General features: G+C 38.4%; 1 protein-coding gene across 4 annotated transcripts in view; it reads right to left on the bottom strand.

The window, feature by feature from the left end:
• Nucleotides 1-8894: 8894 nt before the first annotated feature.
• Nucleotides 8895-14891, bottom strand: part of mid2 (midline 2) — a 149956-nt gene continuing 143959 nt past the window's right edge. For all 4 annotated transcript variants that reach the window (XM_017434339.3, XM_017434338.3, XM_017434341.3 and 1 more), the window contains 2 exons: nucleotides 13957-14164; nucleotides 8895-13636 (listed from right to left, as the gene is read on the bottom strand). In XM_017434339.3, coding sequence (XP_017289828.1) covers nucleotides 13216-13636; nucleotides 13957-14164 — 629 coding nt within the window. In that variant the 3' untranslated portion in view covers nucleotides 8895-13215. The remainder of the gene's footprint in view (nucleotides 13637-13956; nucleotides 14165-14891) is intronic.

Genomic DNA, 14891 nt, shown 5'->3' with positions numbered 1-14891 from the left:
AAGCAAGCCTTATATAAAAAAGAGCAAGGACCTAAAATATAAAAAGTAGGTCAGAGAGTGACTAAAGGTGTTATTTCTGGCGAAATGATACAGGAAAGTAATTACAAACTGAAGATCCAGTTAATAGCTAATGCAAATTCATATTCATTGCAAGAGCAAAGCATGATGTGAATAATGTTCTTTTGGATTTCAAGTTCCTTTATTAAAATCTTAGCATGCAAGCTGTCTTCTCTAGGCCCAAGTCCAAGTTTTCCTTAGACACATATACAGTTTGTGACTGCTATTTTTCACACAAAACAAACAAACAAACAAAATAACAATGAAATTCTTTATGTAGACCAGAAGCAAAATTAAACACCCCAGCAGTTTTTTGACACAACTGTTTGGTTTATAATTACTTTTGTCTTCAGTGTTTAAAGTTCTGAACTGTAAAAAAGCTACAGATGTAGGAGTCCTAATTACAGCATTTGTGCCAAACGCCCACCCTCTTCCCGTTGCTGTGTGATGTGTATGGTAACTTACCTAAACTTGAAAGTTCATGTTATGACGTTTGATGAGAAAATGTTGACAGAATCTACTTGCAAACTTGCAAAAATGTCAGGTTTAGCGGTGACAGAGGCGAACCCAGAAAGCAGACTCATACTTAGAAACAAAAGAAAAACTGATTTATTTATACAAAAGCAAAAGCTGACGGAACAGCAGAACAAGAACATAAACTAAACCTTGGTGCACGGATGAGACACAGGACGAGGAGAAATGAACAATGATCCGACGGAGTGGTGGAGGAAATGACCGGGCTTTAAACACAGGAGGTGATTAGGAAAGTGGGCACAGGTGGAATGATTACTGAAGCTGGAACAGGTGTAGATGGGCGTGGCAGGGAGACAAGTGAGTAACTGAGGAGAAGGAAATTGTGACAGAAAACAAAGGCACAAGTAACAAGAACTAAACTAAGATAAAGATAACTGAACACAAACAGAAAACATGAAGACAATAAACAGAATGCAAAAAACCCCCAAAGAAAACCCACAACCTGAGAAAAAGTCTCAAAGATTTATTTTTAGCACTTCTTGGTTATGCAGTTTTGAAGCAATACTTTGTGTCAACGCTACACAATGTATCAATATATTGTGTATTAATTGACACATTACATCAACGATACACAATGTACTGATTCTTCCTGTATCAGCGATCTATGTTTCAAAAAACTTCAAACTGATTTATGCAAAAAAAAATTATTTTCACAAATAATTTTTACTTTACTGGATCTTACTTTGTTGATAAGTAAACCCTTAAAAAACCTGCATTTTATGGAACAATCAATCAATCAAAGTTTATTTCTATAACCCATGTTGACCAAAGTGTTATATAAAAAAGCAATGCAAGTAAACTAAAATGAAATAATTCATTCATTCAATCTAATTCATTAGATTTAGATATTTCTTTAATCTTTTGCTATTATGAGGTTTGATGTAATTAGATATCCATAATAAAGTAAAAGCAAGCGGTGATATCAGTTTTCAAAACATTAATTGAGGTGAAAATGTTGTTTTTTGGTTAACATAATTACAGAAAACAGTAAACATCAATAGCTGAGAGTTCAATGAAAAGTAAAGAATCACAAAACATATCAAACTTTACCTTTTCATCATTTTTTAATTAGGTTTCATCATTCCTCTGCCCGTAAATGTCTAGGTTATCTCTAACCCAGACAGGAGTACAGTGTGGGCCGAGGACAGCTGTTTATAATACGTCCTTTACTCAGTAAAGTCATCATGTCAATCTGAAAGCATTTGAAACTAATGGTCTTCTGTAGGTTGAAAGACAGCTTGATAAATATCAAAGATGAGAGGAAGACAAGAGGGAGACGGTTTGATATTAATGAAAACCGAGTACATCATTTAAACAGTGGAAGCTTTTTTTGGTGCCTGCATCAAACATGTATGAATCAAAGTGTTGTTATGGTTCACTAAACAAAATTATTAAGATGCTTTTATCATCTCTCTCTCTGGGGAAAGAGTAATGTTGGGGGTTTAGATAATAAATCACATATGTGTTTATGTACTTAGAGAACTTACAGGTCCAAAGAGGGGATTTTTATTCCTTTTTTCTGCTGCCTACAGTCACCCTGATGGACAGGATGTTTCAACAAAGCTCACTTTTCTGCCATGAAATCTTCATGTCAGTTTATAATTTCTCTTCATGCCATGGCATGTTTTGGTGATTTGATTCTTTGGAAAGCGATTGTTTGCAACTACCTCTGAGTCTCAGATGGAGGCTAATGTAATACAGATATTAGAGTTTCTGCCTGTACTCAATTTGCAGTAATACAAGCATTTATGAACAAGTCTCGATTTCGCCGGGGTCTCCGTCTGGAGCTATCGTTTTTATAAACGTTGTGTAAAATGCAAGGCCGAGCTCATTCGTTAGAAAGTCCTGAGTGGATTTTCTTGATTCATTAACCTGTGAAAGTGACTGCAGGGAATGATAAAGAGCTCTCCTGAGACACATCTCCCCCCTGGCCGAACTAAAAACTCTTCTGAATTGGTTCATCTTGATAGAAGCACTCAATCTTGAGGACAGAGTGGTTAAAAGGCTGAACTCTCACTGCAAACCCCAGCCACCAGTTTCAGATACACCTATATGGAACAAAGTCATCAAAATCAAACATAACAAATATTTGAACAACTTTATCCTCTTTATGTCTCATTATAAACGGTAGAGTATCACATAGGTGTTTGACATATCTTTGAATCAATAGCTTTAAAAGAAAATGCAGCTATAGAATTTGAAAGATTTCACCCAAGGGCCCCCATGTTTCTCAGTCGCATAGGGAACATTCTGGAAGAACATATTCACCCCAATATGAAATTATAAAACCTTAAATGAACTAAACTTAACTAAAATCTATAACTGGACAAAGAGATTTTGAGTTCTGTAAAACACAAGGCAAACTACACGGTCAGTATTTGATTTGTTTTAATTTACTCCAACAGGAGTGTCACAGTATAATTTCCCTCTGAGCCATGATAAAATATTCAGCCATTCAGAAATAAGCCATTTTTATTTAGTTTCTGCTGGTTACCTTTCAATGCTGATGCTATATAAATTGATACAGTATTCAGAAAAACTGTCATGACTTTTGATTTGTTGCATCAAAACAGCTGTGAAGGTAAAGGAATATAAAATAAAGTCAAAAGGGCAGAGAATCCCTCTCCCCCAATACAACTCTCATTTTCTTTAACTTGTCTATCAGAGCTGTTAGTCAGTATGTCAGCGCCTGTTCCAATATCTCAACAAAACTAACACCCAGTCCTCAGGCGGAAAGATGGAAAAGTCCAGATTTCAGCTGAGATTTCCCTGAAACACTGGGATGTACTGCTTTGCTTCATCAAACCTCCGGGGCCCTATGAGATGACGTGGGGAGTGTTGATTGATTCCACCTCTAGAGATTAATCCAGGTATTGATTGTGTGCAGTGTGAGTGTAGCTTGGTGTTGGTGTCAGAGGGAGACAGGTTGTGTGTGATAAAAACAGAAGCGGGAGGGCTCAATGTTCTAGTTTAGATCCTCATTTCCAAGAGTTCAGTGCTGTCTTCCATCACCCTGCTGACAGGGAGCCAGGCTTTATCTCTGTCCTCGATGGTGGACTAATATGTCTGCACTTAAAAGCTCAAAGCAGCCACTCGCCGTCCACCTCAACAGGCTCAGGAGCCGTGCATTTGGGTCAGATCTTTATGATCAGCATTCTATGTTTTTCTTGGCTTTGATTTATTGTGTGAGGCTTTTAAGTTAAAAGTTTTTGACCTAGATTTTGTCACACAGTTTTGAAACAAAACATGTAATGTATACATCAAAATGTGTGGCTTGATTGGGAATGCTATGACTTTTGGTACCGGTATGTTGCACAAAAATAAAACAAAATTGACACAAACTGTGAAGGCGTATTTCTTAGTAGAAACATGATTTAAGTCACAATTTAAGTTTTATGATTTTCACAGATTTTTCCACAGAATGCATCAACTAACAGTTGATGACACACTTTAACTTTTGAACTGTCTACAATTTTAGACAATGCTTTATACTCCCACGACGTATGCAAATTATACATCAAAACAGAGTCATCTTTACCTTCTTTCATCCAGTGTGTCTTTCACTTGTATAAGACTTAGGGGTTTTTCTCAAATGCATGCAGAATACAGAGCGTTTAAACTCAAGCTTGCACAGATTCAGTTCCATTTTAGCTCAAGATGTCCTCTTTAAAACTAAAAGTGAAAGGTCTTTTTTAACTTGTCGTATCTCCAACATGAAACACCACAAAAACATTAAAGCTCACATGCACAACATCAGATTTTTGCTTCTCATGGTTAAAGAATTTTAAAGGTCTAACTTGCAGTTTTTGCAACTGAAAACTGAGAATACCTTAGTTTTCAATCCGATTTTTGTGTGCCTCCTATTAACTCGGCAGTCAGGGAGTGACAGACACTGGTGTGTGGTTACTATGGTGACCACAGCCACTGGCAACAGCTTTAACCTTTCTTCTGATCTTGAGTCTCTTTACACGTGTTATACAGTTCATACATCGTTTCTTAGTTTCGATTCTTACAAGGTTAAGTTAGAATTTTAGGCTATTGCAACAGTCATCAAAATTTTATCCAAAATTTTGTAGTAGTATGTTCATATGATCCACATATTTAGCATAAAAGTAAAAAACAAACAAACATGAGTCTGAAGAATCACCTGAAGCAAAGGTGAAATGGTTGAAAATGAAGCAGAGCAAATTAAAAACAACCTTGTTATCACACCCCCAGACACACAGGCACCACAGAAAACAGAAGTTGGCACACTTCCTCTCCAACTCGCTCTGTCAAACTCTCCCATGTGAGAGCAGGTCAGCCTCTAAATCAGACAGATTTAAATAAAGTGGCTGTCCTTCTCCTGAGCAGATAGTAATTAAATTACCACCTTTCTGTGTGAATATCTAACACTGAGGGAGGAGTGGAAGCAGCTGTGTGTGTACTTGTGTGTGTGTGTGATGGTGGTGAAACACTGCTGGGGGGCTTAGTGAATATTTGTGGTTCATTAAATCCAGCTGCAACAGTTTTAGCAAAGTCAGAGCTGAACTCCGGCGACACATCTCTGACATGCAGACGGCCCTTCAGAGCGAGTGACAGATCTGGCTGGAATTTGTCAGAGTGTCGGGATTATGTGAATGCAAATGGCACGATATAACACTGGAGAGAAGGCTTGTTGCAGTGACTGCAGCACTTCAAGCCATTTGCATAAAGTCCAGTCAGGGGGAGATGTGTAGAAAATAAAAAAAGCACGATAAAGTGATTAAATATGCTAATGGAACTTCATAACCGTGGCGGTGCATTAACTCTGCTAATTATTGTTTGCACAATTTATTAGGTTATTCATGGAAATGCTGTTAGGATTAATAAAGCAGAAATTGGATGACTTAGAGGAAAGTGTTGTGTGTGCAGCTCCAAACTCACCTATTTTATATTTACCCCTTTAATGAAAAGTACATAATTTTATACCAACAACAGCCCCACAAATGTGCAACAGCTACAAGAACATTAATTCTATATGATTCACAGCTCTTCATGATGAGGAAATCTTAAAATCAGCACAAGGTGTGCTAAACCATAAATGTTAAAATAAGTAGTACTTTGACTTGTTTTTTGTCTTATAATATCAAGAGTTTAGTGGAAATTCAATTTGTTTTTATCGGAGTAGGTTCTTTTTACTACTTCCTCCATTTAAGTAGAATTCTTGGAGAATATGCAAGCTTGTCACACTATTCATAAGAGAATACTGTTGTTTTCTTTCAGATTTCTCTTTTGAGGCAAAGCACAAATGATTAGACCCATCAGTGCACTACACTGTAAGCTATAGGAAAGTCTTCAATTCTATTCATTGACTATTTCCCCATGGTTCTTCATGGTACTTCAGGCAGTTTTTCAGATATTAGGCTAAAATTTGGACTACAGTTGGAGTCAACCCTAATTCAAGATGGCCACCTCAGCTAATCAACAAGTGCAACAACCGATCACACGAGATCTCTTAATATCATGAGATTTCCCTTACTGTCATTTACAATATCTGATCAAAACAGTTATGACTTCATCAGTTCTCATCATATTTGATTTTAGTCTAAAATTCTGGCCCGAAAGGCGGACAACATTATGCAGTCTTTCATGAGATATTTTGCTAACAGACAATCAGGGTGTGCTCTAACAGTTAATGCTAAAACCCTTGTGGAATTAGTTAGTGCTTGGAGTTTGTGTTAGGGTTGATTTTCATTTAACACCACATCACATTTTAGCTCAATAACTGAGGTGTAGTAATTTCTTTACTTGCTAAATTTGATTAGCTGTGGCAGCCATCTTGTATTGGGTTGTTTCCAAAAATTAAGTATTTTTAGATGTCCACCCAGTGATTACTTTCTGAAAGTTTAATTGAAATTCACCCAGTGGTTCATGAGATATTTTAACCGACAGACAAACAAACAAACACACACACACACACACAGACACAGAAACAGGCAGTTACATTATCGCCTGCCACCTTGAAAAACAGAATAATAGCTACAGGTAGTGAAGTTCTTCTTACCTCGTAGACGCTGCAATCTTTGTAATTAGCCAGTTGTTGGAAGCCACATTAGAAGCTTCGGTGACAAACGACTTAACGAGCTACACAGGGAGTCCTAATTATTCTGCAATTAGAAATGTAATTACGAGTTGCTTCAACAGCTTGCTTTGCTAGCTGGCTAACGGTGTAAGGAAGCCGATGCAGGGTGCAGCATCACACTCGGCTGCCTGCTAATCTGTCTCACATGGAAAGGCAGGACAAGCCTCCAATCACAGGCCCTGACACTCAAACCAGTTTACTCAGATGGCGTGAAGTCACGCAGGCTTGTTATTCCTCACTGAAGACTCAATGAACTGCTGAGTGTGAAAGCAGTTTTTAAATTCTGAATGATTTACCCACCGTACATATAAATATTACGTATTTCGTTATTAATGACTCTTATTATCCTTCATATTATATTCTTGTGGATTACTTGAATGTTTACTCAGGTGTACAGTTCCTTTTATAAGCAGGTGTAGGAGTGCAGGGTGACTTGCACAACATCTACTATCAAGCACATCATTGTTACTGGGCCGAGATTGTTCCCCCCCACCCCATCATTTTGATAATAACCAGTCATCAAATGGCGACAAAAGCTGAAATCATCCTCCTGCTTCACACTCGGGCTTCATCAGCCAGTAGCGGCGATAAGAGCAGCTGTATTGGCAAATGCCAGAGTAATTCACCATTTTATATTCTCCATCTGTTTTCACTCACCCGTTTGTTGCACCGTTTATTTAAAACTGCAGCACCTCTAACACACATGTCAAATGTCTTACTGCTCTTTCAGCTCACACCTGAGGACCTGAGGAGGTGTTTAACTAACCTTCACAAAAATGCTTCTGATTTGTGGCTGAAATGTGCAGTCGATATTGAGTGTGTTGTCGAGACAAATACACCCTTGTGTGTTATTCATTAAAGTTTGTCTACAATCAAAAGAGCATATGTGTGTGTGAGTGTGTTCTGAGTTTTTTGTCAGGAGATTGCTTGAAATTTCATTTATCCATTTATTTTCTTCTGCTTATCCGTGTCCAGGTCGCAAAGACAGCAGGTCCAGGAAGAAACCTTCCTCCTGGGGGATCTCAAGGTGTTCCCAGGCCAGCGAGTTCTGCCTCTGCGTCTCTTCTCAGTAGAACATGCCCAGAAAGTCTGCAGAGGGAGGAGCCCAGGAGGCATCATAATCAGATGCTTGAACCACCTCAGCTAACTTCTTTCAATGTCCACACTCATGACTGTAGGTGAGGGTTGGAATGGAGAAACAAACCAGTAAACTGAGAGCTTTACCTTCACCACAGTGGACCAGAGTGAAGCCCTCATTATTGTGGATGAGGCTCTGATCCATTGGTCCATCTCCTGCTAAACTAAGACTCTCAGATACTCCTCTGCTTGAGGCAGAGACTCATCTCCAACCCAGAGGGAGCATTCCACTTTTTTCCACTTGAGAACCACGTCCTCAGATTTAGAGAATCTGACCAAATTATTCTTCAAAAACTAAAAAAAAGCCTTGTTTCTGAAAGATCTACTCGCCCTGTTAAAATATATCAAGCGTCTGACACTGATTGAAGGTTTGGACTTCTGTTGAGAAGACCAAAACAAATAATTTACTCACACATTAAACATTTATAATCTTTTGTAAAAATGTTGATGACAGTATGAAATATTTTATGTGTGTGCCATTCAACAGGATTCATCAGGAGAACCTAATGGTGTTTGAGCGTACAGATAAACAAAGCGAGCACATTGTTAATCAGTTCAGGGTCAGTGAGAGCGTGTGCCATGCCTGCAGGCAGGGAGGAAACTCAGCCAGCATGATTCTGTACTGTAATGAGAATCTCATGCCAATGATGACAGATGACGGCCTGAGCGGGTATCGACCCTCTAACCCAACCTTTAGCTCCAGTTGACCTGCCAGAACCTGGAAACCACACAGTGCCATCGAACCTTTAATCCCAGCTCTTTGAAAGCTTTGAGGTATTTTTAAATCAAGTGGTCAGAAAACCCTCTAATGGGCTAAAATCTCTGTTTAAAACTTAGATTTAGTGTTGATTTTATGCTTTTTTAAAACAGTTTCTATATTTAGAAGTGTTTAACATCAGTATATTCAAGAAAGAGTGCATCTTTAGGGATAAATGATAAACAAAAAGGAAAACAGACATGTTTTTGTCTTTTTTATAAATCAGTATGATCAATTATTAATCCTCTGCAAAAAAAGGAGACAACACAACTAAAAGAAGAAGCTTAACTACAAACCTTTTTTTTGGGGATCAGACTTTTAATCAGACTTAAACTCACATAAATAACATCGGTTCATATATATTTTGTTTATGATACAACTTTATATAATATATATTTCCCCTTCTGATTTACATTCCTCTCTGATGAAAAGTATCTGATATATCTATGGAAACAGAAAGCTTTGCATGAAGGCAAAACTGCTCTTTTTGTGCTGTTTTTCAAGGTCCCAGTGCCAAAAAGGAGAGGAGAGCTTTTCTCTTCAGTTATATAAAAAAAAAATCAAATAAACAACAACAACAACAAAAAAAAAAAAGTGCCCCAAATCACACAAACGAAAAAGCGAAACGTAGAATCTATTGCATTGTCTCTAGGGTATTAACACTACACTACAAGGAGTGGGTAACTATTGAAAGTCATTCACCGTAAATATATCACTGTATTGAAGTTGTGACACAAATAAGGAGCACTGCAAACAATCTGATATCATGACGATGACAATTTTGTTTTGTTTTTTTTTTCCATTAGAAAAAAATAAGCTGACATAATATGACTGACTCATTAAAAAAAAAAAACCTCATCGTGAAGATGAGGAAGGAGAGCCGAACCTGCAGCGAAGTCACTTAATCATGCAGTGACCCAGCAAAGCACGCTCACACAGATGAGTTGAGCTTGTCGGTTTGGATCGCGAATCAACACGTGGTCGATCCTGCGCCCGACGTTATTCAACTACATGGGAGGATATCTGGAAGTCGGGTTACGTTTGGTAATTTCTCTGACAAGAGAAAGAAGTTACCTTCGACCGCTGGATTCGCTCCAGCCATTAATACTTTTCTTAAATATCCATGACTGACAGATTTTGCAGCTCACGCATTTTCACGACCCTCCCACAAGTGAGGGTTTTAAACTGCCGGATCTTTGCATCTCATGAAACATTAACCATGAGTTTACAGCAAATGATGTAAATTAATGTGTGCCTGCGGGCGGCTGCATCTTTGCTTTTCTCTGTCTGCCATTACAAAAATGTTTCATGACAGTCAGGTTTAAACCACGATTATGAGTAAAGAGGATTGAAAAGTGTCTAATCTTTTTTTTTTTTCCCCTTGTTCAAGCCAGCTTCCAGTGTCATTTTACCTTAACTTGTACTGCTTGCCTAAATCTTCCTAAACTACAGTATTTTACACATTTGATTGTCTGAATCAGCACCGCTACCTGAATGTCAAAGCAGGGAAGCTGTCACCGACACTAGGCCTCAAAATCCAAACAAAAATACCAAACAATGGCTCCAGCTGGAGCTGCAACTGAAGAGCGATGAAGGACAAAACGAGCTGGAGGTCATGGCAAGTTGAATAAAGGAGCTAAACTGGTGTCATGCCTTTATCACAACCTGAACAGAACAGGAAATGTCAGTGTGTGTCTATGTATGTGCATGTGTGTGTGTGTTAACAAGTCACAGAGGAAAACAATCATGGTATTAAAATGGCAACAAACAGTGAGTGTTAACCCTCTTTGTCTCTGAAAAGTCAGTACCGAGGTGCCAACTTTTGAAAACAACGATAAATTTGTCATTAAATATAGAAATACCACAAAAAAACAACAAAAAAAACTGTTCTAATCAAATCCCTTGTCTAAAGAAGATGGTTTATTGGTATGCTGTTGAAAAGTGCAACAACGGGGAGAAATTCTTTGCCCAAAACACAATATAAACGTTTTTCTTTGTTTCACATTAAAGCGCTGACCGTTTTTCTGTTGCATTTACCTTCAGAGTCACATTAGGTTTCAGAAAGCTTTCAGTGTTTGGCAGCGTCGTATTTTTCCAATGCTTGATGCAATAAACATAGCTAGTTTTAGATTAATCACTGTTTTGAAATCCTGATTAGTCAGAGAGAATGAGTTAAAGTGATAGTTCTGATTTTTTAAACCCAATTCTATGGAAAGGTCATGAATCATCAATATCTTATCTGTTGTAGATAGCTATGTGAAAAACCTCAATTTGGGGAAAAAGAGTTTAATTCTGGCTGGGCTGACGAGCTAATGGCTAATCCGAAGGAGGCTAAAATCAGAGTGGATTGTTATCATCTGAAAACAACTCTCGTCTCAAAAGTTTCATAGCAGTTTATCTGCACCACTGTCAGTTTTACATTACACAATTTATTTATTTTTTTGGCAAAAATGTGTAATATTCCTACAGGAGGTGTCCCCCAGGCTGCACCAGAAGTGCTACAGTTAGCTGCTGCTGCTATTTACACTTGCAAATAATCTTAGAATGATGAAGCGCTGAAAAATCTTTGAGATTGGAGTAAAATGGAAGCAATCCACTTTGGTTTGGGCACCACTCAGAATAGCTGTTAGCTCTTTAATTCAGTCAGAATTAAACTTTAATACTATTATTAAATCTATTCATTCAATTATTTTTTTTTACAAACTGCTGTTCAAGCGCTATCTGCAACAGGTAAGATACTGTTGCTGCCAGTCAGAAACCTTGTATCTCCAAAAGCAACCTTTCAGGAAATAAAAAATAAATATACAAGTTTTTTTTTCAATAAATAAAGCTTATGTTGTCACAAGTCACAAACTCTTTTAGACACTTTATTGCACAGTCATCCATAAAACCACAGACAGATGTGAAGGGTGACCAAAAGAGTTGATTTATGCAAAAACATAAAAATGGTGAAAAATGAATGTTTTTTTTTTTTCACACAGCAAAATAATTAATTGTTCATAACCTTTCCACACGACTCCATTTCATAATGTCTGAACTATCACTTCAACTCAACGAGTAGCCGTGCTTTGTCGTTATTTGGCCTCTCCATTACAGCCCTTCCACACAATCAGTTCAGCTCTTCTTCACTACACACAGATGGCAAATAGTAGTAATTAAAAAGTGCATCACGAATATTCTGCAATCAGTCATAAAATAAACCACCTTTTGTTGCCATAAATATTACCTTTATCTCTTGCATTGAATAAATCTCTTATTATACAAGTTGAGTAGTCACATGATGCAAATCTGCACCCTGTCGTGTTGCGACCCACCAAAACAACCAGCTGATGGGTTCAATCTAGGAGGAAGATCAAGGAGAAGACTTCAGCAATGAGCCCTTCCAGCCAAGGACACATGAACAGTGATAATAGAATACTAACAAGTACTCCACTAGCATTTAATTTTATAAGACTTATTGTTGTATTCAGTTAATATGGTAAGGTAAGACTCAGTAGGATTTTGTTTTGAATATTTTGATTCAAAAAGGGTTTCTGAGGCTTGGATGTTTGAGAAAACATGTCCAACAAATGCAGGATATCTGGGGTGTTGTCTTGATCTGGTCAAATAATTCTGAAAAAAAAAGTTCAGACTGACATAAAACAGAAGTTCAACTAAAGAAAGATGCACAAGTAACAGGTCAGACCAACACATTTGTCAAATTCAAGACTTATTTTTGTATGAATTGTACTAAATACGTCCACAGATCTAAGGCTGGCAGGTAAATCTGTAGAACATAAAACCATTTGAAATAAGAGCTTTGATCATACAGATGCCAGGTTATGGCTATTTCTGGAAAGCTTCATGTTCTGTACTAATGCAGATTTGTTTGCTCATTCCTAGCCAGCACGAGTCAGCAGTTTGTACCTGATGAGCTCAAAAAGTCCCAAATGAAAAAAAAAACAGACTTTCAGTTATTAAATGAACATAAATTTAAGGCCTAGCAAACACACACAAAGAAGGGCAAAAACATCATCACCTTCAGCCTTTGGTGGTGGACGATAAAAAAAAAAGAAAGCACTTCTATATTTTGTTGCAAAGCTAACCCAGCTAAAAGCCCTTTTTGCACGTGGAATGGTAAATGTTATTCAATCTTATTTGGTTTTTACTAAATTTTGATTCTTGAATCCTCACTTAACCCTTATGAGAGCAGCTGTAGCTGTCTGTAGTAGTCACCTACTTATTTTTGTTGTGTAATTTCTTTTTAACAAGCAATTTTAATCTCACTGTTCATATGTTGCTGATTTGAAGCGTCTCACCTTGGTCTTCAGCCTAGAGGTCAAATAAAAATAAAATAAATAGAAATGACCCCACAAATAGTCCTGCAAACCAGGATTCAGTCCCTGCTTATTGACAGACCGAACTTGTCTTTGACAGTGACACTTGGCATCCGCTGAATGTCACATGCACTGATATTTTCAGTCAACACACCTTGTTTCCAGTAACTAATGGATCTGCAAAACAGAGAAGGGCTACAAACTAAACGGACAAACATTTTTCCAGATGGGTGTGCATATTTTCCAACCCTCTCTGGCCACACCGTCTGGGTCTGTCAGCTCCTGATCAACCTTTCAGCTCGACGGAAGAGTCAGTGGCAGGATTTCATCCCCGTCAAGTACGGCGACTCTTGGCGGCACAGGCCCATCTGCTGCTGTTGCTGCTCCTGGAGATCCGAGACCCCGTCGACAAAATCTGGGACAGGTAGCCCCGAGAGAATCATGACCGACTTGTTCCAGATCATAAAAGTGGGTACAACGGGCAGCAGGAAGGAAATCTCAAAAGTGTGAATGTGATGAGAATTCATGGCGTCGTAAAAGGACAGGGAATTGTTGTCGTAGTCCAACAGGACACCCAGTCGCCGCAGCTGCAGGCTCGCCTCCACCAGCATCTCCTTCCCGTCGTGCCGCACCAGAAAATTGTTATTGCAGCGCGAGAACACCCATGAGGATGAGTTCTTGCCACTCCATTCATTTTTGGGGGCTGATTTGTAAGCCACGCCGATGGCATACCTGTAGAGTGGGAACATTAGTGATCTGAAACATCAACACCCTTCATATTTTTAATGTACAGTCGCGCTACTGAATACTGAGGACGCAGGAGGTGGCAGAACTGTTTAGGTCTTTCCTTCATTAAAAGGTTTATTTCACAGTCAGTTAATGAGATGAATATATTTACAACAAGAGCGTTCTATCTCTGTGTTGAGTCAGTTCTGTTGCATGTGTGTGTGTGTGTGTGTTTACATAACAACCTAGATTTCAACTCCCAAAAGAAAGATATTTTAGTTTATCAAGGCTTATATAACTCACTTGTGTGCGGGTGTGTTTCTTACCACGTGGAAGCTCCCAGCAGCACCTCCCAGTAGTGACAGCCGCTGTCAATGAAGACGTTCCCGGCGGCCCCGTATGAACCCGTGCCACTGAAACGCTCCGGCGTGTGGCTCTTCTTCAGTGAGCTCTCGTCCTTCTCCATGGTCAGACAGTCGTTGGACAGACGCAGCTTCTTGTGGGCTGTCTTTGGGTCTAACTTGAATGGCTGACCTGGAGCGAGACACACACGGTTTCTGTGAGGACAGTCCTTTGGCCAGAGAAATTAGAACTTATAAACCTGATGCAGAACCTGTCATCATCATCTCTCAGATCAGCAGATCAGTTAGTGTTGGTCGTCCCAAAGTTAAAGAGGAAGTTAACTGAGCGTTTGCAGTCTGTCAGACCAACTAACTTCATGTTTTTAAATCATCTCTTAAAACACATTTTTCCCCTTTGGCTTTAAACTCAGTTTGAGGTGCTGGCTTTTATTCTTTTTATTGTTTTATGGTTTTAACTGTTTTATTGCTTTGATTATGTTTTTTATTTGATTTTTTTCTCCTTGATTTTCACGTGTTGTACCTCCTGTGTTTTTATTTGTTGGCATACAGCACTTTGTTTCACTGTGTTGTTCTAAAAGTTCTTTTTAAATAAAAATGTCTTGTATCATCTAACCCCATATTTCAAAACATTTATAGAACTTTTCAATTTTGTTCTTGTATTCCATTTTATATTGAGTTGTGGCTTTTTATTCCCTGCACTGTGTTTGCTGTATCTGTGTGTTTATAGCTTCATCCCAGTCCTTTTTATAAAAACCCACTCCAAGTAATGTAAGGGGCTGACACAACTCAGACCAAATCTATAACACATTTGGTGAAAGAAGCTGGTTTAGAGTCTCATTCATCCAGGACACAGGCGGTAATCCTAGCAAGTTAAATGGAAGCCAACTGGGCTTCTTTTC

The sequence above is a fragment of the Kryptolebias marmoratus genome, linkage group LG9 (assembly GCF_001649575.2).
Source record: "Kryptolebias marmoratus isolate JLee-2015 linkage group LG9, ASM164957v2, whole genome shotgun sequence".
NCBI lineage: Eukaryota > Metazoa > Chordata > Actinopteri > Cyprinodontiformes > Rivulidae > Kryptolebias > Kryptolebias marmoratus.
Note: the sequence above shows the minus strand (reverse complement) of the source record. Positions and strands in the feature narration are given on the sequence as shown.